The sequence below is a fragment of the Leucoraja erinacea genome, chromosome 14 (assembly GCF_028641065.1).
Source record: "Leucoraja erinacea ecotype New England chromosome 14, Leri_hhj_1, whole genome shotgun sequence".
Classification (NCBI taxonomy): domain Eukaryota; kingdom Metazoa; phylum Chordata; class Chondrichthyes; order Rajiformes; family Rajidae; genus Leucoraja; species Leucoraja erinaceus.
This window is the reverse complement of record NC_073390.1, coordinates 30,534,232-30,558,966: the sequence shown is the minus strand read 5'-3', so window position 1 is coordinate 30,558,966 and position 24,735 is coordinate 30,534,232. Positions and strand designations below refer to the sequence as shown.

General features: G+C 42.0%; 1 protein-coding gene across 2 annotated transcripts in view; it reads left to right on the top strand.

The window, feature by feature from the left end:
- LOC129703502 (glypican-5-like) overlaps window positions 1-24,735 on the top strand; it is a 420,578-nt gene that overhangs the window by 171,894 nt on the left and 223,949 nt on the right. The window contains exons 5-6 of one of the 2 annotated variants that reach the window (XM_055646029.1): window positions 4,355-4,414; window positions 7,261-7,386. In XM_055646029.1, the coding sequence (XP_055502004.1) occupies window positions 4,355-4,414; window positions 7,261-7,386 (186 nt within the window). The remainder of the gene's footprint in view (window positions 1-4,354; window positions 4,415-7,260; window positions 7,387-24,735) is intronic. The other variant, XM_055646030.1, reaches the window with a different exon arrangement.

The window sequence follows — 24,735 nt, the reverse complement described above, 5'->3', positions numbered from 1 at the left end:
AACTCATCTCTCCTCAGAAGGACCTGCCATGTCCCCTTTTCATATCTCTTCATTATTGCATTCTTATAAACACCTTTGATTTTGAAAGAAAGAACTGCAGATGCTGATTTACAAAAAATGATGCAAAATGCTGGAGTAACTCAACAGATCAGACAGCATCTCTGGTGAACATGAATAGGTGATGTTTTGGGTCGGGACCCTTCTTCGGTCTGAATCTATGTTCTCCAGAGATGCTGCCTGACCTGCTGAGTTACTCCAGCACTTCAAGTCCATCCTTGATTCATGGTCTGTTAACTGGGTCACTGCCAGGTCTGGAAGGCTATGCAGGCTAAGTCAGTGGATATTTTGTACGCATAGATAGATAGATAGATTTTTAATTGGTACAGGGTATCAGGGTTATGAGGAGAAGGCAGGAGAATGGGGTTAAGAGGGAAAGATAGATCAGCCATGATTGAATAGAGAGTAGACTTGGTGGGCCGAATGGCCTAATTTTGCTCCTATCACTTATGAACTTATGGAATCTAAAATAACTTTAGTGAGATGTCAATGCTTGTAGATAGTTGCACTATTGTATATCCGGTCCTTTGAAAGATCGCTGGTGTATATTTTCAACATGGTGATTTCTCCCATCACAAAGGACCACCACGTTCCACTACAGGAAGAAAGCCCACCTGTCCTTCAGTGCCAGCCACCTAAGAATGTTGGAGACTGGAAAGGGAGGGCAGAAGCTGGAAACTGGAGCTGAACTCTGCTGGACAAACTCCATGGGTCGAGCAGCATCTGTGGGGTTTTGACCCAAAGTGTAGACAATTTCACTCCCTCCCCCTTTCCCCCACATTTCCCCATAGATGCCGCTTGACTTGCTAAATTTCCCCGCCTCATAGATGCTGCATGACACGCTAATGTTCCACTTAGGCGATATTTTGGGCGATTACCACAAAATTTTCAGCAAGTTGAAAGTTTTTCGGCAACAGTGGTGACAATATTTGCTGTCATAGGTGTTGTCGTAGGTTGTCGCCAGGTGTCATAGGTGAATGCCATTAAAATTAGGCCCTGGCAGTCGCCTAAAGAGTCGCCGGTGGGACAGGCCCATAAATCCTTCAAGTAAATTGTTTGTTGATCCAGGGATGTTACTTCACGTGGACCTGGTCAATAGCCTGCAGCTGGCCAGTCTGGGGCAATAAATATTTGTGGGTTTGATGGCATAGACTGTAGTTTTCAGCAGACTGGCAGCAACTGCACAGGTGATGATGTAGTTTAAGACATCAAAGCCTACCTTTACATTGTCAAATGAAAAGCACAAGCATATACTATTTTGTGTTGTTCTATGTTACTATATTCAAGACAATTTTCAGGACACTGTTCAAATGCAAACTTGTTTTGGACAAATAATATTGCTCATTGTGTAGAGATACATCTCTGTGTGTGTGACTGCTTCTGGCACTACTGGAGACCTGGAAAGGTTCATACTAAGTGGTGTATGCATATTAAATGAGTGTTAATCTATTCAATTTCTGAGTAATAGTTTCCAAAGAAAAGACTCTAGGCACTTAGGTGTTACTATGAAACAATATTTCAAGAACATTTTACTTGTTTAAAGGTAGTTTGAAAACCTCCAAGGGCACTGACGTGCTTGCAGTGATTTTTTGGATGCAATGAATTTTCAAATAATGTTTGCTCCAAGATTGGAAGCTGGTACCCGAATTGACAGGTTTACTTATGGTAGAGGGATGTACAATTTTGGCACATACCAAGTATGTAAAACAGCTGCAGTCTGTAAACCCTTTCAAAGTAGAATGTGAATGAGCAAGTTGTTTCCCTTCCTGAGCTGATGGAATGTTTTCTTCTCAAAGTGCATGAGGGTTAACTTTTTCAATAAAGTGTGGGGGGTATGTGGAACAAGCTATCAGAGGAAGTAGTTGAGGCAGGTACCATCATTATGTTTAAGAGACATTTGGACAGATAAATGGATAGGATAGGTTTACTGGATTATGGGGCAAGCGCAGGCAGGTAAGACCATAAGTAAGATGGGGTATGTTGTCCTGCGTAGGCTAGTTGGGCCATACTGTATGTCTCTATGATTCCTTATGACTCTATGAGTCTTGGTGAGTGGAGCTCCAGAAACACTAGCTCCACCTCAGACACTTCAGTGAAGTGGACATGTGTTCTTTGTGAGCTCGGGCAACAATTGGTGAGGGCCTCTCTTCTATCATGTGAACAGACATGAGCCATCACAACCAAAGATTGTCCTGTTCTCACATGGTATTCTTGCAAAGGCACTTCCAAGGAGATGATGTTGATATGGACCAGACTTGAGAATATTGGATTTATTTTCTTCTAGTTACCTAATGAGTTTGGGGGGCCCAGTGTTAGTTTCTTGACAACACTTTCTGGACTGCGTGGCTTTGTGCCAAGTTTGAATCAAGACTCTGCTGCAAACAAACGGTTGAATCCATTCTGGGATATCTGGCTCAATGCCAGGTTTGAACAGGGATTGTCTGGAAAGTGACAGTCAGAACCAAGATTGAACTGCGACCTTTTGCACTGTCTGGCTGAATGCTAAGATTTAACAAGAACTTTGCTGGACATTGTGTCTTCAAGTGAACTGGGACTATTGGGCTCTTTGGTGCGATCTATCAACATTCAGCTGGAACTCTACTGGACTATTTGGTGCAGTACCAAACTGGTTTAAAACTTATGAGTGGTTATTATATTTTGAACATATTAGGTGATGTGTTGCCTTTTGTAATGAAAGGGGTATTTCTTGGAGGCAAAAAGCTTTATTAAAAAAAACAATTTGGACCTCAATGATTGTAAGTGGCAGCACGGTGGCGCAGTAGTAGAGTTGCTGCCTTATATTTGTAGACTTGCCATTTTGCCTTCGATTTGTATAGGCATGGCTAATCTATCCAGGAGATCTTACCTCTAAGTAATTTAAGTTACCCTTAAAGTAATTTGTATCCACAAAAATAGGGCTAGGGTACGTTTGTGCAAATCTGGTATTACTCTGCTCATTCATGCTTGGGATAACTTTAACATACAGTTGTAGAGGATGGGACTTTTTGGCCAGGATCCTTCTGTTTCTCTCCCCATAAGGTTGGGCTAAGGTTTTTGTCTCTCTTGATGAGGTTGGTTTTGTTCCCTGAGACAGAGGATTGATAGACATTCATGATGGGGCCCTGATGGAATTCCTGTCAATACTCACCCCCCCACCCCCTCCCCTCCAGACCCTCTGCATGGCAGGAAATGGTGATGAAGATGTAAAGTGGCCAGAGTATCGAGGACATTGTCCACAGATCATGAGGACTGCCATAAGTAGGGTGAGGCCTCTCTCTGCATTTGGGACTTTGCAATGTTTTGTCAATCAATTAACAACAGGACGAGATGGTTAGAAACCCAAACGTGTGCTCCCTAAATCCCGGGGAATTTTATGCATGAGTTGGAGAGGGAATAGCAACCATCTTGCTCACTGCAAGTGGGCTGGAATTCACACCAGGGATAAGACCTGGGATTAGACCTTGTGTTCATTTCCCTCTGGATAGGGTGACACCTTTTTGTTCATTCATAATGATGAGCATCATGAGACAACCAACATCTCCAGAGCAACTGTTGTGTTTAATTCGAGTTTGAGACTGGGTTTGCACAACTGAGGTAGAATGCTTTTTGCTGCTTTCTGATAATGTTCCTACTTAGCATGTGCATGACAATTTATTTTTCGATACGAGTTCATTGTTTCACTTGTACTTTTTTTTCTCTTTTACAATCTCCCCCTCCTTCCTTCTCTCTTGCTTTCTCTCTTACACTCTGTCATGCTGTCTTTCATTTTGTCTGACTCTCTCCCTTTTGGTCTCTCTCTCTCTCTATCTATCTCTTCCTCTCTCTCTCTGCTCTCTTTCTTTCGCTCTCTATTTTGCTCTCTTTCTCTCCTCTTTCTTACTTTCCCTCTCGCTCTTCCCCTCATGTTCTCCACCTTTCCCCCAATCCTTCTCTCTCTCCCCTCATTTGTCCTACCCTTTCTTATCCCTCTCACTCTCCCCTCTCTTCCTCTCCCCCTTCTTTTCCCCTTTCTTACTCCCCCTTTATTTCGCACTTCCTCTCACTCTTTTTCTCACCTTCTTTTGTCGTCTCCCACTCTCTCCCTCTCCCACTTTCCCCCTCTTTTGCCCTGTCCCTCTCCCTTGCCCTCTACACCCCCCTCCCCCATCTTTTCCTGTCCGCTTCCGCTCTCCCTGTCTATCCGTGTCTCTCGTTCTTGCTCTCTGTCGCTCCCTTCACCCGCCATCCTCCATCAACCTTGTGCCGAATCTCTCTGCTGGTGCTTTGACTGCTGCCTCTGACTTCCGGCTCTGTCCAGCTCGCTGCCTCTGAAAGAAGCAAAGACTGATAGGCCCAGGACAATGAAACAGAACAGTAGGTAAGAGCTTGGAAGTCAACCTGTGTGTCGAATGCCAGAATTGCTCAATGTGTTTCAGCTGTGTTCAATATTGAGAAAAAATAAGTTCCTGATGTCTTTACATGTAGGAAGGAACTGCAGATGCTGGGTTACGCTGAAGATGGCCACAAAAAGCTAGAGTAACTCAGCGGGTCAGGCAGCATCTCTGGAGAAAAGGAAAAGGTGAAATTTTGGGTCAAAGAATGTCTCGGCCCAAAATGTCACCTAATCATTTTCTCCACAGATGCTGCCTGACCCACTGAGTTACTCCAGCTTTTTGTGTCTACCTGGCGCCTCAACATTTCCAGTGGCTTTCCATTGGAGGAAGTCTAGTGAGTTCCTGTTCTCAGAATGAAAGGAGGCTCCCCCTGTGGAACACAGTGAAGGGAGCAGGAGAAGTAACAATATATAAACACATACATCAATGTTTAACATTTGAATGAAGAAGAGGAAGCAGAGAAATGGATCAGCAAAGGAAGCTTGGGTACCCCTACATACTGTAGAACCTCACAGTCATTCAGCATCAGTGTTTGTGTCAATCACTCTCAAGCCAAGTAGAATACATGCCTTTAACTGCCAATGAAAACAAATTCAACGCCCAGTGACCAGCTTTGAACTTGTTGCCTTATATAAATCTACAGGCTGGGGAGAGATGCCTGGTAATGTAAACTGTCTTTAATTTATGAGTGTATTAAAAAAGCTTAGTGTAATATTACCTGTATGTGTGATTGGGAATAGAATTGAAACATATGTAGATGTTGGTTATGGGCTCACTCCCAGTCTGAAGAACTACACACACTGTATACTGGAAGCACCACTTGTTACAACAGACATAGACAATAGGTACATGAGTAGGCCATTCGGCCTTTCGAACCAGCACCACCATTCCATGTGATCATGGCTGATCATCCACAATCAGTACCCCGTTCCTGCCTTCTCCCCATATCCCGTGACTCTGCAATCTTTAAGCGCTCGATCTAACTCTCTCCTAAAAGCATCCAGAGAACCGAATTCTGCAGACTCACAACACTCTGTGTGAATAAGTTTTTCCTCATCTCCGTTCTAAATGGCTTACCCCTTATTCTTAAATTGTGATCCCTGGTTCTGGACTTCCCCAACATCGGAAACATGTTTCCTGCCTCTAGCATGTCCAAACACTGGACAGGTCAGAATTCTCTGTGAAGCAGAACAAGCCCAGCAACAAGGAGTAGCCTAGCACCATTCAGACCCTATCGTTAAATATATAATAATTATCATGTAATTATCTTTCACATACATTGTGCAATTTAATCTCCCGGTCAACATTCTGTTTAAGTCAAGGCACAAGATACTACAGTTGCTAAAATCTTGAGCAAATAACAAATTGCTGTAGGAACACAATGGTTCAGGGAGTAACTGTAGAAGGAAATGGACCAACAGGTTTCAGGTCATGATGCTTCTTCAGACTTCAGGCAAATGCTTCCTGATCCATTGAGTTCCAACAGCAGTTTTTGTTTTGCTTTTGTTTAAACCTCTCTGATTTCCACCGACAGTTAAAGAAACCTCCAGTATATTCACCCATGTTCATTGAATTTTGGGGCTCTGTAACAAATGGTGCTTCCAGTATACAGTGTGTGTAATTCTACAGACTGGGTGTGAGCCAAGAACCAACATCTACATGTGTATCAATTCTATTCCCAATCACGCATACAGTTAATATTACATTGAGCTTTTTTTAATACACTCATAAATGAAAGACAGTTTGCATTACCAGGCATGTCTCGTACTAAAACTTATGCCCTAACAGTATTCATTTTACCCAAATAAGTCTCTGTGTGTCAGTTGTAAATGGCATCAGGCTAATATATTTCGGCAAATAGTTTGTGGCACTTGCACTCACGCTGGTGGTTTAGAGGTAAGAATGAGCAAGTAAACCAAGGCTGATTTAAAACTGTACCATCAGTCCACTACAAGTAAAAATGTCTTCTTTTAATATTACACAATTCAAATAATTTGCAAGACTTTGATAAACCGGCCTCTCTGGTCATTCATTGATGTGAGAACTGTGTCATTCTGATATTCATTTCATTGGAATCCAATATCATTGAAAATTGGACTGAACTAAGATAAAAGAAGTGCATTACTTATTCAAGTGTGGATCTAGATCCCGAGTCAAATGCTATCAAACAATCAAAATCAAAAATATAACGAAGAAAGGTATACGTAGGATGGCTTCAGGCAAAGATACATTCACCGTGTCTGTTAGTCCTACAATCATATTAAACTACATCACCTTGTACTGAAGATCCTCTTTATTGATTTATTAAACCAGCCAACCATGCCTGCCTCTACCTGGAAACTGGTGCAAAGGTAACAGCCTCCATCTTCATTTAAATACTTGGCCATCTTTACCTCACTTTGTAAAGATGCATTTACCCTAAAATATGTTTTATATGTAGAGGGACATGGAGTACAAGAATGCAAAAGCACTCTTTATATGATGAGGGGTATAACAATTAAGTAATCTGCAATTTGATTGGAAACATTTTAACATTGAACATGCCTTTTTTAATTAAAATTTGAAATACTCACATTCTACTTTCCTTGATAAACAAAATTTAAAAAAGCACATTCATTAAGACTGGCATTCACTAATGTAAATCCACATTTAAGCAGAATATCTGAATGAGGCTTTTGAAATTATTCAAAACTGGTTTGAGGGAAAACCGATCAAATATATTCCATATTAGTTTGCTATGGTTACACTCCCCCCTGCCCCCTCCTGCAAGGGGTTGCTTTTGATGTATTTGCTGTGAGCATTTTGTAAAGTTGGCTGCTTGCTTTGGCAGAGACTTCATGAACTACATCCGAAGGTACAGGACCTTCTACGCTTCTCTGGCAGAACAAATCTGTGAAGGTGACCTTCTACCTCAAGATAGCTCAACCTGTTGGAGTGGAAAGAATGTGGTTGAAAGGTAAGCGACTGAGTGCAGTCACGTGCAAAAATTATGTGAATGATGGTCATTGACATGTAATTAGATGAGTGGATCAGGCCTTTTGTAAGGGTGGCACGGTGGCGCAGCAGTAGAGTTGCGAACTGTGGGCCGAAGGGCCTGTTTCCGTGCTGAATCTCTAAACTGAACTAAACTAAACTGAACTAAACTCAAAGTACTCTTGTCTTATGACAAGAGTATTGTTATTTAATAATAAAGATTGAAAATTAATTTAATATTTATTTCATCGTATGCTGTATCTGCTTTGTCGAAATTCCACATGTCAGCATTGAGACAAGCTATATGATACAGGAGTCCTGACGAAATGTGTAAGAAGGAACTGCAGATGCTGGTTCACATCGAAGATAGACACAAAATGCTGGAATAACTCAGCGGGCCAGGCAGCATCTCTGGTGAAAATAAATAGGTGACGCTTTGTGTTTAGTCCTGATTAAATGATTGACTGATTGATAGGTTACAATTGTTGTTTGTTTCTTAGACAATGATTGTTGTTTCTTAGAAAAATATAATGCACTGTCCACAGAATGTAGCATCTTGAAGTATAATTTCTCCCATTGAGCTTGTTTTTCCCCATATAAACCTATCCCAATCAAGAGAACAGGTATGTTTTCATAATTTGCTATAAAGTTGACCTCTAGAAACATTGTGATTTCTATGCATATGTGGTTGGAAGTTTCTTGGACTGAAAGTTTTTCTGTTGAAGGTTTATGTTTAGGTTTAAGTGGATTATTGTCACGTGTACCGAGGTTCCGTGAAAAGTTTTCTTTTGCAGGCTATCCAATCAAATCAAATAATACTATTAATAAATATAATTAAGCCGACCTTGTGCAATAAGTAGACCAAAGGAAAAGGTACAGCTTGCGGAATATAGTTTTTAGTGTGTAATGTGTAAGTAGATCAAATATCTGTTCAGCGTGCTACATTGGATTTAAGGGCTTATGGTGCAAAATAATTCCTCTCTTCTGAAAAAAAAGGCGCGTAAGGAGTAAGAAGAAGATACAATTGAAGAGGTGATGAGGGAGGGTAGATTGTTTGGTTTTGAGGTCTGGGGTGCAAAATTCAGAGCTGGGGATTTTGGGCATGGGTCATTGGGATATGGCGTCATGTTATCAAACCCTGAACAGGGGGTAGATCAATAACGTGTTTGGACCAGGCTCCAAGATGAGGAAGGTTTTGGGGTGACTAGAAACACAAATAGCGTGCAGTGCATTCTTGACGTTAGTTGTGCCAAATTAATTTGACACCTGAAAACAACAGAGACCACTTACACCAAAACAGGGTGGCCAAGGTTAATCAGCAGAGAGGCTTGGGTGGGACGGAGCACAGAGGAAAGTACTTAAAAGAGGACACCTAAAAAAAACAATGGACATCTTAGGCTTCATAGAAGCGAGTGAAAGATAACAATGTATACATTATTGGTTAGAGAACAATTAGACATTGACTGCTGGTGGTACAAGTTCTTCCTGGCTGGTGTCAATTTGTAACTTATGAATCAATCTTTTTGATAAAATTTAAACGTTTTGCACCCGGATGTGAGCAGTTGTTCAATTTTATCCTTAATTAACATTCTTAATGCAGATTATCTACCCATTATCATATTTTAGTTCCTGAGACCTTGCTGTATGGCTGAGGCCTTGAAAAGTATCACACAGATGGATTTTATCTTCACTTCCTTTGTTTCTCTCAGTTTTTTTCTTTGTTTCTCACGTTCTTTAGTTTACTAGTTAGTTTAAATGTACTAGCTTCATGAGGTTTGCCACGGAGTTTCGTTTGAGCCTCATTGAGGTTCAAATGACATGTAATAAATATTGATTGATTGATTGATTGATTGATTGATTGATTGAACATTATATTATGGTCACAAAACCTGCACCATTATAAAACCAAACATTTCTGAAAACTGAATAAAATATTTTTTTGAAGAAAACAATAAGTAGCAGCAAATAAATTACAGAAATCAAATCCGAAAATGGGTTGACATGATGAACTTCCCCTGCTGCACAGTTTTGAAATAGGCCAATCAAACCTCCTCTGCAATGCTGGTGTCCATGCCATTAAATAACTTTTAACTCAAAATTAGCCTGTCTTTCATTGAGTCCTTTTGTAAATTCTGTGCAGAATTGCTGAATTTGTCTTCTGGAGTTTCCCAAAGAAATGTGGAGACAAACAAAGGAAGAGGAGACAAAGGAAGAGGAGCAAACTAAATATGTGGATCTTCATATTTAAGTCTTCACAGAAGGAGACACGTTCTTCACTCATTCTTTTCCAATTATTTGGACAGCATGTGCCATGGGCACCTGCTCAGTTTCTCGGTTTCTTGTTTTTTTAGTTTCTTTAATCTACCTCTAAACTTCGATGAGGAAGTGGACTGACAGTGATAGTCCAAGAGAATGGGAAGGTCGCAGATATGCATCTCATGTCAACAAGGATGAGGAAGCAAGGGTAGTCCATTTGGCCCTTCAACCAGACTATCTATCTCGACCGCTCTGTTCCATAATTCCCAAAGGTCCATGAATCATTATCTTGAATGCCTGAGATGAATATGTTTTACTGCAAATGTATAGATTGTTGGGGAGACAACATTTGGAGTATTCTGGACATATGTACCAAGCACCCACAGGTTCCAACTTCCCATCCTCCACCCTCTGCAAACGTTAGCTCATCCAGGTTTTTATGTCTGTATCTTAAATTGATTAAGTTCCAGTGACCAAGCACCCACCGCTTGCGGACTATATTGCATCTTAGACACCCAACTGCCTCATATTATATTTTTGATCCTTGACAGCTTTGGCACAGACATTCATATTTAGGGCCTCACTACAGGAGTTCAAAGATTGTAATCAATGCCAGATTTTGAGGAATTTGTTGTATCCTCTCTGGGGAAATTGCAGTGTGTTTGGTAGAAATAAAACATTTTTACCCATTAGTCATTAACCTTGAAGGTGTCATTTCAACCTCTTACACTAGAAAAACTAAATGAAGACTGGATTTCTCCAACTCCTCTGCATTCCCCATTTGCTTCCATCAGTCACTTAAGCCCTGAACTTCAGAATCCACTCCCTATATGTTCCCAATGTTCCTCGTAAATATAGGTCCTGCCGTAACGTAGCCTGCCTTCATGCTATTTAAATGCAGTTTGTTTAGCTATGGTAGTTGTACAGCAACCAATATTGAGGATCATCAGTGTGATAGTGAAATTGCATGACACCTAAAATCTGGTCATTCCTCCCAAGGACTCTACTCCAGCAAAGAGTCATAAAACCATTCACTATGGTCACTGACTGTACGCTGACCCATGAAGCGCCATTTAATCCAATCCTAAACTAATCCCATTTTATTCTCTCTCCAGTCCCATTAACTCTCCCCAATCACTGCACACCAGAAATAATTTACAGCAGACCATCAACCTAGCAACCTGCATATCTTTGAGATGTGGGAAGAAACCGGTGCATTTGGAGGAAGCCCACGCTGTCTCACGGAGAACGTGCACAGAGCACCAGATATCAGGATTGAACCTGGGCCACTGGAGCTGAGAAGTGGCAGCTCTACTAGTTGCACCACTGTGCCACCCTTCAAATGTTTCCAACAGCACCAACAATTAAGGCATTTGTTTTCCCCCACCCCCACCCGAATAACTAGACTCACATTTGTCGAAATACAATATTTTTACTCATTAATCATTGAGAATTGGCCTGCAGTCCTTTTGCTAAATGAAACCTAATTCTGAAAGTTAGCCTACAGGCATTAGAAGAGATGGCCATTGTCTGTTGGGGAGAAGGTGAAGTCTGAGAATGTTAAATGGGAAAGGAATGTTTTTCTTTGTTGTTTATACTAAAGTCTGTCTGTCCCATATGAATCAGAACTTCGGTTCTGACACTGCAAAAATTAAATCAAATGCAAAGTAAACAATGCCTTCATGTCATCTGCACTGTGGGAAAATCAAAGATGAGAGGCGTTTGGTTAGAAAAAGGAGAATTTGCCCTGAACCCTTCAGGACTGTAATTAAAGCAAACAGTTCTGTGGTAACATAATCCCATCACCAATGAATGTGAAAGTAAACTGGTCTGATTATTTTAAATCTTCCATTACTTGTTTCTACGCAGGAAAATGGTTGCCATTTTTTGACCCTTCGTTATTCCTCTTTCATTGGTTGAGTTTTAACTTCACCCGAAACCACGAAACTCCCTCACCAAATCCCTACGAACTCCCCATCCCTTCTTAAGCCTGCCTTCTTTTGGCAGCTCAGCTGCTTTTCCCCCATTTCAATTTTACAAAGCACCTTGAAATGTTTCCTAAACAACTTTCTGCTGTGATCCTGGTTTCCCCATTTCAAACTAAAACTACTTGCCCAATAATCACTTCCTGCTGTTCAGAAGCTGATCCCAGACAGATTAAATTATTTGTTAATGACCATGTAGAATTTAATATAAGTGTTAGGTGTCAGAGTTTTATTAAGCCCAATGTGAAGTGATTATGCAAGCAGTATATATGAAACAACACCTATCCATGTTCTTCAAAGATACTGCCTGACCCACCGAGTTACTCCAGCATTTTGTCTTTTTTAATTATCAACTGTTCTTCAGATTTAGATAACTTTTAAGTGCATTAAACCAGAGTAAAAAAGATCCAAATATCCCTGTTTATTTGTTGGCTCCTTTTGAGCTCTCTTTTGTCACACAATCTCCTGCAGTATATCCCTTCAGTAATTTTCCTCCATGCCTCAACTTGTCTTTCATCAAGTGACTTTGAACTGTAAAGACACGATTCTCCCCAAGGCCTGCCCCATCCCAGAGGAAAATGCTTCACTGTTTCTTCAGTGTTACTAGGTCTTGGAACTCACTGCCCACTGGCTCTGTGAGAGTTTAGTCAGCAGCTGACTGTATCTGCAGCAGATCCTGATGGCACTGCCTGTCATCACTTCATGGACAATAATGGATGGCCATTCAATGTCAACCTTGCTAGCAACATACAAAAAGGAATAAAATCAACTATGTCAAGGCTGACCCAATTGAACCAATGACCTGCCCTCTATTCTTTCTTGTTTCAAGATCACTCCTTTATTTTGAAATGCATAATTAATCACCCGTTTAATATAAAAACACAAGAGATTGCAGATGCTGGAAACTTCAGCAAAAAAACAAACTGCTGGAGGCAGTGGGTCAGGCAGCATCTGTGGAGGGAAATGGATGGGCAATGTTTCAGGGGTGGACCCTTCTTTAGACTGATGGAGTAGAGGGCCAAAAGCTGGGAGAGAGGAATGAGGAGAAGAGGTGGGCAAGAAATATCAATTGTTTGGTGGATTAAGGTCAGGAGGGGTTGATTAAATATTTCCTTGAGCCCCTCTATCTTAGGTTACTTCTTTGTAAGATATTGTCTGCCCGTTTCTAATGTAGAATAGTAAGATTAAACGAGAACTTACCAGTTCGAAGTTTGATCGTTATTTTATGAGGAGTAACGTTGAGGGATTATGTGAAGAACTCGCCAGGACGCATGCGTGTCATTCTTCAAAGCAGCGGTGTGAAATCACAGATAACAGTAATGACTGAACATAGTAAGATTAGAGAAGAGGATACCAGTTGAACTTTATGATCAAGGATGGGAGCGGAGGGCACATAATCCCTCAACGTTACTCCTCATAAAATAACGATCAAACTTCCAACTGGTAAATTCTCGTTTAAACTTACTATTTTACTTCGGAGTCACGTGAGTGACTACATGAAGATTTCAAAGCTCTGTGATTTCATGCCGTGGAAACGAGTCCATGCATCACATCTACCTTAATTGACTAAGGGAGGAATTGTGTTAACATGTTTAAACATGAATCCGATATTGAAATCCATGATAAAGTTATTAACAACAAATTATAGCCCCTATTTCATGGGGTGAAATCATATTACAGAACTTAAAATTGATTCTGCAAAAGTTCCAAGTTTAACCACTGATTTATGGTAGAATTGTTGGAACGTTTTTTGTTTTTTTTTCCCTTGACCATCTTGCTGTCTCCAGGATTTGTTCCATCGGCACGTCCAACTCCATAGCTGCCGATGTCGCTGCAGCCCTGGTGGAATGTGATTTGAATATGTTAGTATCCACTCCAGCTGTTGTTAAAACCTGTTTCAGCTATCTGGAAATAGTTTGAACCGACACTTTTTTTGTGGGGTTGCTTGTGGCTGATTAGTAGTGCCATCTCATAGCCTCTGATGTTTTTGGTGTTCTCCATATATAACAATAAATGTCTTATTATACAGAGACGATCATCTATAGGGTAAGCCCTAAATTCTATTTTGAGGCCTGAAGGTCCCGGTCTGTTCTGTTTGACTAATTCGTGAATATGAAAAGTTATATTTCTTGTTGAAGAAGTCATATTGTCCAGCCTTAACTTATGTAAAGACTGTACCCTTTGTGCTGTGACCAAAGCCAAAAGCATGACTGTTTTATGCGTCAGTTTTTGCAGGGACAGAGCTGTTGCTGGAGACCAATTCCTTAGCAACGTCAGGACAATACTCATATCCCATATTTGAGAGTACCTGGTTCTTGGGGGATTGATATTAAAAATTCCCCTCATAAGTTTGGTTACCAGGGGGTGAGTCCCAACAGAATGACGCTGTGATCCTCGCCATAGATATGCTGAAAGGGCTCTTCTGACGCAGTTAATGGCATTGTAACTGAGCCCCTCATCATAATGGAGGCCTGCCAGGAATTCCAGAACAGATGTCCCATTTCCTGATGTATACCAGATATTGTTTTTTGGTGGACTGCCTGTGAGCCGCTGAGATAATGTTCAATGTTCGGTCCATCAGTCCCAGTTCCAGTAGAGGTTTCTTTAAACTCTACAAATTAATAAGTTTGTCGCATTATGACATGGATGGCTATCCCCAGTTACGGGATGAACCAACAAATCTGGTCATTTCAGGATGGTGATACATGGTTCTAAGACCATGTCGAGTATCACAGGGAACCATGGTTGAGTAGGCCAATCGGGCACTACCAAAATACCAGACGCCGAGTCTTGTTGTATTTTGCGTAATACCCGACTGATGAGGCAGAAAGGAGGGAATGCATAGAAAAACAATTTCCCCCAATGCAGCGAAAAAGCATCTACCGCTGATGCCCCAGGGTCTGGTTCCCAAGAAACATAGTTTGGTAACTGGTGATTGAGTCTAGATACAAATAGATCAATATCTGGTGTTCCATACCGTGCTACAATATCAGCAAATACTTTTATATCCAACATCTATTCGATGTTTTCATTGAATTTGCGTGACCTGGTGTCTGCCACTGAATTTAGGTTACCTAGTAGGTAAGTAGCTGATATCCAAATATTTCTCTGGATACACCATTGCCAAATTGTATTAGCCGGATTGTCACATGATGTCGATTTGATTCCACCCATGTGGTTAATATAAGCCACCACGGTGGTATTGTCAATCTGTAGTCTAACATGCTGGTGATATATTCCAGAACAGTATGACTTTAGGCCATAGAACTCACCCAACATTTCCAGGTAGTTTATGCCAAGTGTCTGTAGTAATGATGCCTCCTGTGCATTCCATCTACCTCCACTGCTGGAGATGGAATTGGTAGCACCCCACCCAAGTGCACTGGCATCAGTTTGTAGCACCACTGAGGGGTTGCTGATAATGATAGGGCTGGAACAATGCCAAATGTTATCCCTCCACCATTTTAATTCCATAATTGCTTTGATTGGTAGCTTCAATGGTCTGTCGAAATGACCAGCATTAATTTTGAGTGCTTGTATTTTTGCCCTTTGTAAATTTTGATAATACAAAGGTCCAAATTGTGTGGCTGGAAAAGCAGCCACTTTTTTGCCAATCACCCTTGCTACCAATCTGATAGATGGTTCACTGATGTCAATGAGGTTGTTGCAGGCCTCATTTAAGACTGTAGCCTTGTCCTTTGGTAAAGTCACCGACATGTGAACTAAGTCAATAGTGAACCCCAAATAATCCATTATGGTGGAAGGCGTTAGTTTAGATTTAACTGGATGGATGATAAACCCCAGTTTCTCAAACGATTGTTTGGTGGCTGATACAGCTAGTTTGGCTAATTCCAAAGTTTAGACCACAATCAATATGTCATCTAGATAGCCCATGATCATATGTTTTTGTTTCCGAAGAAACGCTAGGGCTGGTTTCAAAATTTTTGTAAACAGCCTGGGGCTGATGTTAATCCATTTGGTAGAGCTCTATACTGCCAGTGCTGCCCCATCCAGTTAAATTTTAAATAACGTCTATGATCAGTCCGTATAGGCACTGAATAGTAAGCATCTTTTAGGTCGATGCTGGCCATGAAGTAGCCTGTGGAAATCAATTGTTTGGCAGTAACAAAGGTTTCCATTTTGAAATGAATATACTGCACAAATGTATTCAATTTGGTCAAATCTATGATGATGCGACAACCACCATCTTTTTTGTTTTTGGTAAAGATATTAGATACAAATTCCAGAGAATCGTGTTGTGTTTTTTCAATAACCCCCTTAGCGTGGAGTCTCACCAGTTCAGCATGTGCTTCCAATTTTTCTTTTCGTGAAAGTACGTACGTTCGGTTCGGTACATGCTGAACTGGGGCTATTTTTGTGCACAAATTCAATGGTATATCCCTGGATACTGTTTAGGATATAAGTGTCTGTTGTTAATGCACTCCATGCCTCCCAAAAGAAGTGTAATCTCCCACCGATATGTGTATTATCCACACTTCCTATAATTTGTAAGGGACCAGACCCACCTACCTCCTTGGTACCAGTGGAAAGTTTACTCCTTCCTGTGTAGTCTTCGAGGAGGTTGAAGCGCCGGTGTCTGGGTTTGGGGTTTGCGCATTTTCCACGAAGGCCGGTCTGGGCCATGGCCTAAAAAAGACCGCTGTCCTTTATGTCCGGCCTTTGAGCTTTCACCAGCTTCTGATTGGCTTGCTCTGCTGGTGGGTGCATAAGGGTGCTGTCTTTGAGTGTAGGAGGTCCTTCCTGTTGTCGCCTTTATGAGCCCCAGGGTTTTTGCCTCCTCATCGAGCTCCTTCTTTCTCCTTCTTGCACCCCCTGCACACTTGTTGTTTGTTCAGCAAACCCCTCTTCAGGGTCAGCCCAGAATTGACCCACAGTACTCCCCTCTGTCGAGGGAGATGCACTGTGCAGCCCTACGTAAGGTGCTGCTGTGGGTGTTTTGTATAACCCATGGTGACTAGACTCCATCTCCCGGAGTCTGTCACATTGGAGCATCTGCTCCATAAGCCGCTCCATTTGGCCCCAGCAACGCTGGTCCCTGCGGCATTTCTTGTAGTCCGACTTGTCAGAGTCAATGGCTCTGTTCCGTATAGCCTTCCCGCCCAGCCGTGGTGTTGATGTGGCCGGCGCGGGTGCCAAGTCGGGCACAGCTGATCCCACTCACGGTGATCTGGTGCCGTCAGCAGCTGCTAGCTGCCCGCAACTCCGCGGTTTTTCCCAGCCAGTGCAGACCTTGTGGACTCCTGTCGGTCTCGGTTTAAACTTGCCGCTGCCTCCGCTTGCCGTTTTGACTTGTCAGAGTCAACAGCTCTGTTCTGCGTAGTCTTCCCCTCCCAGCCGTGGTGTTGATCTGGCCGGCGCGGGTGCTAAGTCGGGCACAGCTGATCCCACTCATGGTGATGCTGGTGCCTTCAGCTGCTGCTGGCTGCCCGCAACTCCGCGGTCCTCTCCAGCCAGCTTTAGACGCAGCCTTTGTGGACTCTATTTTTGTCCAGTTTCCCTCTGTAAAAAACAGCGCGGGAAACAAAAAACGACCACAGAGTAATTCACTTACCTGTCCGTCTCGGTTTCAAAATTAATGCTGCGGGAGAACGCTCCACCCCGCCTGTCGTTTCGCAATGCGTGTAGTGATATGACACGCATGCGTCCTGGCGGGTTCTTCACGTAGTCACTTACGTGACTCCGAAGTAAAATCGGGTCTGCTTCTCACACTCTGTGCAGCATCATGAGCTGACCAGTGCAACAGTTAATACATCCAACTGCAATTGTTGGTTCCATTCAGTTGCGTGTTGCCCGAAATTATAATTCTATAGTTTAGTTTGGAGATACAGCGTGGAAACAGGCCCTTCGGCCCACCGGGTCCGCGCCGACCAGCGATCCCTGCATATTAACACTATCTTACACACACTATGGACAATTTTTACATTCACCAAGCTAATTAACCTTCAAACCTGTACGTCTTTGGAGTGTGGGAGGAAACCGAAGATCTCGGAGAAAACCCACGCAGCTCACAGGGAGAATGTTCAATCTCCGTACAGACAGCACCCATAGTCAGGATCGAACCAGGGTCTCTGGCGCTACATTCGCTGTAAGGCAGCAACTCTACAGCTGCACCACCCTGCTGCCACAATGTTTCTGTAATTCATGATTTCCTGACTTTCTAGTCTTTATTCTATCTTTTTCATTATCTTGTAATTTTCAATAACAATTTTTTTCTGAGGATTAAGGATTTCAGGTTGAGAGTTGGAGTAGATTTTTAATATCGACACTTGGAGATGAATGATTCTACGATGATGCATCAAAAGTGATGCTTTCCTATGAGTGGGTTTTCTTGGCCAGGGGTGTGCAGAATGAATACAGCAGAAGCTGAAAATCTGAAATAAAAATAGTATCTGCCAGAACTACTCGGCTGGTCAACCAGTCTCTCTGGAGAGTGGAGGTGTGTTGATATTTCCAACATTTCATGACTAGTGCTTTCCGGGTTCTGCAGTTCTTGATCAGATGGCATGAGTGATAGTTATCTTCTTAGTGCATCTGGTATAGATTTTAAAGATTTTAACATTCTTGGTATATCTAACGTTTTTCAAGGCCTGCTTCCTTTTTTTTATTAATAGGAGTGTTATCAGTGTCACTTGATGATGTTGTAGCTTCTGCTCTTATCCCAAGACACCAAAGTGGTCATTCTATCTGAGACATTGTTTCACAGTCTATGTCCTCATTCCCAATGAACCTCTTAATTACTGGCTCTTTGTGGATAAGGAGAGAAGATAGTTCTCCATATCCCCTATTCCTCTTTAGATTTGAACAATGCAATCATAGTCTGCAAGCTCTACATAATGGAGAGTCATAATCCTCAGGTTTTGGTTCTGGTTGATCTTGATGTTTACCTGTATTATTTAGTGTGTTATTGCTTTAAGTTTTTGAAGAACATTTACCAACTCCTCAGTGTACAACAATCAGCTCTGATAGTCAACCATTTTTTTGGATCAACTTGCTCAGCACTCATTTTATTGTCTTATGCTTGTTTTCACCTATTTGATTCCGCTACTCCTACCACAGCTTTCATTCCCAGACATCCTTTTGAGGAACATGGGCCAAATGCACGCAAATGATACTGGCCCAGAATGCCAACTTAGTTTGGATGGACAAATTGGACTGAAGGGCCTGTTTCCATGCCGCATAGTTTTATGATTCTCAGACCCTATTCTATAAAATCCTATCTCGATTGCGATTGCATTTCAGAAATGTTCTCCTTCCAATTTTGTCCATTTGTTATGAATTACTCCCTTGACATATTCTGGTTGACGTATTCAGTCTCCTACTTAGTAAAGCTAGTAGTGGGATGGTGTCCTGATTTTGTCACTCTCAGTCCATTGCCTGGTACATTTAATTGGACTGGACAATGGGTGTCTTCTGGTTCTATTTTCCCACTGATTTGTTTGAGTCCAATTTGCATATTTTCAGCAAAGATTACACAATTTGTTCCTTCTCAGTCGCCACAACATGTTGACCTTTATAAAAGCAAAACATCAAGTGCTAGAAGAACTCAATGGGTCAGGCAACATCTGGGGAGGGAGTGGATAGGTGACGTTTTTGTTTGGGTTCCTTCTTCTGTCCATTCCCTCCCTAGATACTGCCTGATCCACTGGGTTTCTCCACCATATTGTGTTTTGCTCAAGGTTCCAGCAGGTGCAGCCTCTTGTGTCTCCATGTTTATGTTTTCATCATTTTGACGTAGACTCTGGAAGGGTGTTTCCAGTAATGGGAGGCTCTAGAACCAGAGGGCACAATCTCAGAATAAAAGAACGTATCTTTAGAATGGAGATGAGGAGGAATTTCTTTAGCCAGAGCGTGATGATTCTGTGGAATACATTGCCTCAGACCACTGTGGAGGCCAAGCCATTGGGTGTTTTTAAAGTGATGATTGATATGTCTTGATTACTAAAGGTATGAAAGGTTATGGGAGGAGGCAGGAGAATCTGGTTTATAGAGAATTATAGATCAGCGTGATTGAATGGTGGAGCAGACTTGCAGGACTTAAAGACCGAATGGCTTAATTTTGCTCCTAAGTCATTTGGTCTCATCGAATTTATGTTCATGGGTCTTGTTATCCTGTGGATAAATATCCAAACATTTACTTAATCAAGGTTTGCACTCTTTGTATGGTTTTGCACTGATCTGCATCAACTCATGGGCTTCAGATTTGCCCTGGGTCACTTGTGCTACTGCAGTGTCATCAGCATATAGTCATTTGCTTTGAAAATTCAGATCTATTGATCTCTATCGAAGCAATTTTAAAGTGAAGCACAAAGTGCTTAGCCTGCTATTGCAAACCCATACCCATGTGCATTGGATTTTCACTCTTCATTTTGGAAGGGTTAAATTTCGATTTATCACGTCAATTGGACATCATTTCATTCGGACATTCGCACATTAGCCCCACAGCTTGCCCCACCACCCCCTGCTCTACTTGTAACAGTTTAAGCAGCTCACCGATCAATAGAAATTCTACTGCTCTCTAGATGTTCTTTGATTGTAGCTAGGTGAAAATGTCTGCTGCAATTTGTAAATAATTGGCTGGTAACTTGATTTTAGTTACTCAAAACCTAACTAAAGTGTTGCAGCATCTTAAGGTGTAAGATCAATTCTTTTTAAAAAGTGCAACTAATAATTAACTCATGCGTTGCAAATTTGGCAACTAAATTTTAATTTCTTTATGCTAACAAAACTGCAGGGGTGAGATAGAATGATTTGCACAATAACAATTTGAAGAAATCTGTCTTTTTGCAATTTGAAAACTTGTGTATTTGACCCTAATGGAAATTAATCCACAGAGCACACATTTAAAATATTGAAAACTAATTTTCTCTTAACGGTCTAATTGCCAGACAAATTAATTAAAAAAGAATAATGAACAGCTATTCATTCATGCACGTTAAGAATGTTGATTCCTGTAACGGGTTAAGGGTTGCGAAAAGGCCACATTTTTCATGACATTTCACGCCAAAAATGTTCATTCCTGCAGTGAATTAAGATTTGTGAAAAGGCCATTTCTTCCTGACATTCCCAAATTGCGCACCTAGGGAATACTCACAGAATTTGCATTATTAGCTGTCTGCAATGCCAATCTATGAAGAATCCGCTTCATAATCTAATCAAGGACGTTTTGAGGGAATTACTCAAAATCAGCTCAAAACCGAAAACAGAAAGGAGCAGCAGTTTCTGCTTAAACAAATGATCAGTTGATAACTATACTGTGAGTCCCTTGGATCATGTAGCTAGCAGCTAACTTTCACACATTCACATTCACTCTCAACAACTGGCACAATTTCTGTTAGACACAAGAGCAAAAAGTATTGAACATACAAATTATTCCCCGGATAATTTTTGACTTTCAATGTGTTCTAGTAACACTTTCTCTTTCATCGAACCCTTTCTGTTACAGATTTAAGTGGCAGTTATTAATTCTTGATTGCTTGAGCTAAATAGACAATGCATAATCAAAGAGCCACGTGGCACAGAAACAGATGCTTTGGCCCACTATGTTCATGCCCACCATTTAGTTTCCCATCGCTATCAATTTTATTCACCATCAACTAGTCCATTGCCTTACATGCTTTAGTGATTCAAGTGTTAATTCTAGCGGGTGTATGATTAATGAACTGTAAAGAACACAAAGTGCTGGAATAACGCTGTGAGGCAGGCATTATCCCCGGAGAACATGGATATATGACGCTTTGGGTCGGGATCCTTCTTCAGATGTATTTTATTGCTGAGGTGGGGGTGAAAGCTGTAAGAGAGGAGGGCCAGGACAACCCATGGCGTGAACACAAGGTAAGGGCAGATGGTTGGACAAAGGCCAGAGATGAAAAAACAGAAGGTGTGAGACAAAAGGATTGAAGAGTTGTGAATTGTGAAGCCAGATGAAGGGATGTAGGGGGAGGGGGAGGAGATAAATAAATGCAAGTCCAGGTGGGGCATAGGGGAGAGGGGAGAAAGGGGAAGGGGAGGGGGGTGGGGGTTGTTTGAAGTTGTGGAATAAGAGGTGCAGTTCCTCCAGTTTGCATTTGGCCACACTCTGGCAATGGAGTAGGCACAGGGCAAAAAGGTTAGTGTGAGAAAGTGAAGAGGAGTTAGAATGGATAGCTTCTGGGAGATCTAGCTTCTGGGAGATCTAGCAAGCCTTGACTGGCTGAGCGTTAGTGTATGCAGATATTGTTGCCATACAATGCTTGGTTACACCGAATGCAGTCGATGAGGTTAGAGGAGGTGATCCTCTGCCTCATCTGGAAGGACTGCTGGGGTCTCTGGACAGAAGCGAGGGAGGAGTTGTAGGGACAGGTGCAGGTGTTGCCTCTACTGCAGTTGCAGCGGAAAGTGCCTGGGCATGGGGATCATTTGGTTGGTAAGGTATGAGTGAACTAAGGAAGTTGCGGAGGGGGCGGTCTCTGCGGAAGGCAGAAAGAGGTGTAAATGCAAATTGGAGGAACTGAGTGTACACATATTCCGCTTGGGGAGCTTATAACCCAATGGTATAAATATTAAATTATCCAATTTTAGGAAACCTCCAGTGACAGCCCTCTCCCCTTTCTCCCCAATATCCAAATCCTTTTGTCTTTTGCATTCTGTTTATGCATCTCTGACCTTTATCAAACAATCTGTGTATCGACCCCTCCCCCTCTCTCCTGTGTTCGCCGATTACCTGCCATGCTATGCCCTGCCCATTCTCTCTTCCAGTTCCAGAAACATTCCACCTGCGAGAGCATAACATTAGGAAGGAACTGCAGATGCTGGTTTAAACCGAAGATAGACACAAAAAGCTGGAGTAACTCAGCAGAGCAGGCAGCATCTCTGGAGAGAAGGAATGGGTGACGTTGAAATCTGAAGAAGGGTCTCGACCCGAAACGTCATCCATTCCATCTCTCCGGAGATGTTGGCTGTCCAGCTGAGCAACTCCAGCTTTTTGTGTCAATCTTGAGCATAACATTGAACAGGTCACTAGACCATAATCTTGGTAGCCTGAATTCAGATGATTGCAAGACCTTTATTGTTGGATTCAAAAGCGATATATAGGAAAGTTGAATCTAGAAGATTAACTCCAGGCTTTATTCACAATAGGATGGAAAAGGGTCCTGGTCCAAACATGGTGAAGTCAGAGAACACCTTTTCAAAATATCAGTACTCAAATTGGTCCATATAAATTAGCAAAGAAAGCTATAGGCATTTATTTTCTGTAATGTGCAATGGGCTGGGGCAGTGGTGCGAGTTATTTGGAAATTCATCTGCACTGGCTAGAACCACTGTATGTGGGTAGCTACACATTGTACACCACTTCAATTAACTTAAGTCAACGCCTTAATCTAGAGGTATTGATATTGGTTTATTATTGTACAGAGTGACAGTGGAAAAACTTCAGGAAACTCCATTATTTTCTACATGGTGTGTTTTCATGTTAAGATCTGTGCAGATCTAAGATGTTCAGAAGCCAGGTAGGCTGGAACATGAGAAAGAATGAGTTGAAGAATTAACAAGGCCCTCAGTGGAATATCTGATTCTCCTTGCCCACAGTGTTAATTGCTTGTACATAACTGTCCAATTAGTCACACAGAGAGATGCAGGTGCAGCAGGTAGAACTGCTGCCTCACAGAGCCAGAAACCAGGATCGATCCTGACCTCGACTGCGGTCTGTGTGGAGTTTGCACGTCCTCCCTGTGACTATGTGGGTTTCCTCCATGTGCTCCGGTTTCATCCTGTGTACCAAAGACGTGAGGGTTTGCAAGTTAATTGGGCTCTGTAAAATTGCCCTGTGTTTGAAGGGAGTGGATGAGAAAGTGGGATAACATGGAGCTGCTGTGAATGGGTAATACATGGTTGGTGCGGACTTGGTGGGTTGAAGGGCCAGCTTCCATGTTGTATCTCTAAACTAAATTAAACAGAAACAGGGCATTCAGCTCTCTGAGTTCACACTGATCATAAACCATCCATCTATTTATACTAATCCTACACTAATTCCACTTTATCATTCAATATCCCCATTGTTTCCCCCCCCCCCCTTTTTCCACTTCACCAGACCTGTGCATTAAGGGAAATATCGCAGTCTACCAACCTGCAAATCTTTGGGATATGTGAGGAAACTGGAGTATTTGGAGAAACCCAAGTGGTCAAAAGGAGACTGAGTAAACGCCACACAGTTAGATTGGTGGTGTTGATTGAACCTGGGTCACTGGCACTGTGAGGCAGCTACTCTATGGTTTGTGCTACCATGCAGCCCTCAAGATTCATGGGACATGAAATGAAAAATGGAAATGTTGGCGACACTTAGCAGATCAGGCAACTTTGGAGGAATGAGAAACAAATGGTTAAGATGGGGCCCTTTGCCAGATGCTATCTGACCTACTGAGTGTTTACAGCATTTTCTGTTTTTATTTCAGATTTCCAGCATATGCGTTTTGTTGATTTCCAGAGGGCATGGCTTTTCCTTAAAAGGAAGTGGTAGGGTATTGGGTAACACCACTCTCAGAGTTTCCAATATTCCTATCACGACCAAATCACTATGATTTACAGATGTCAATTGACCTATTGCATCATCACAAAACTAGATTTGCTTAATCAAAAACAAATGGTTTCCTTTGGTAAACACACATCATTCCAAACAGTCCTTGCACTCATATTTCATTTTGGTTTGACCTTTGCCTGGAGGATTTGATCTTTAAGTTCAACGGAGAGGCAGTTCTTATGTATCTCTGCCCGGTTTTACAGATGGAGGAGGGGCTGCTCTGCAAACTCTCTCCCCACGTTGTCTGATACTTTGTCTGGTATAACACGGTGAGATAGGCATCTGCCACATCTTTACTCTCCAGATAGCTCCTATAGTTCAGAAGGGCTACTTGAAGTGCCGACTTGCCTAAATGCACACATGAATAAAATAGTGAATTAACATCAACTTCTGCTGGGGCTTGGCAGGATAGATGATGAGATGTTGTGACTCATGCCAGAGTTATGAACAAGGGACATTGTTACAAGATAAGGGGGCAGTCCTTTAAACCTTAGGTGCCTAGAAATCTCTACTCACT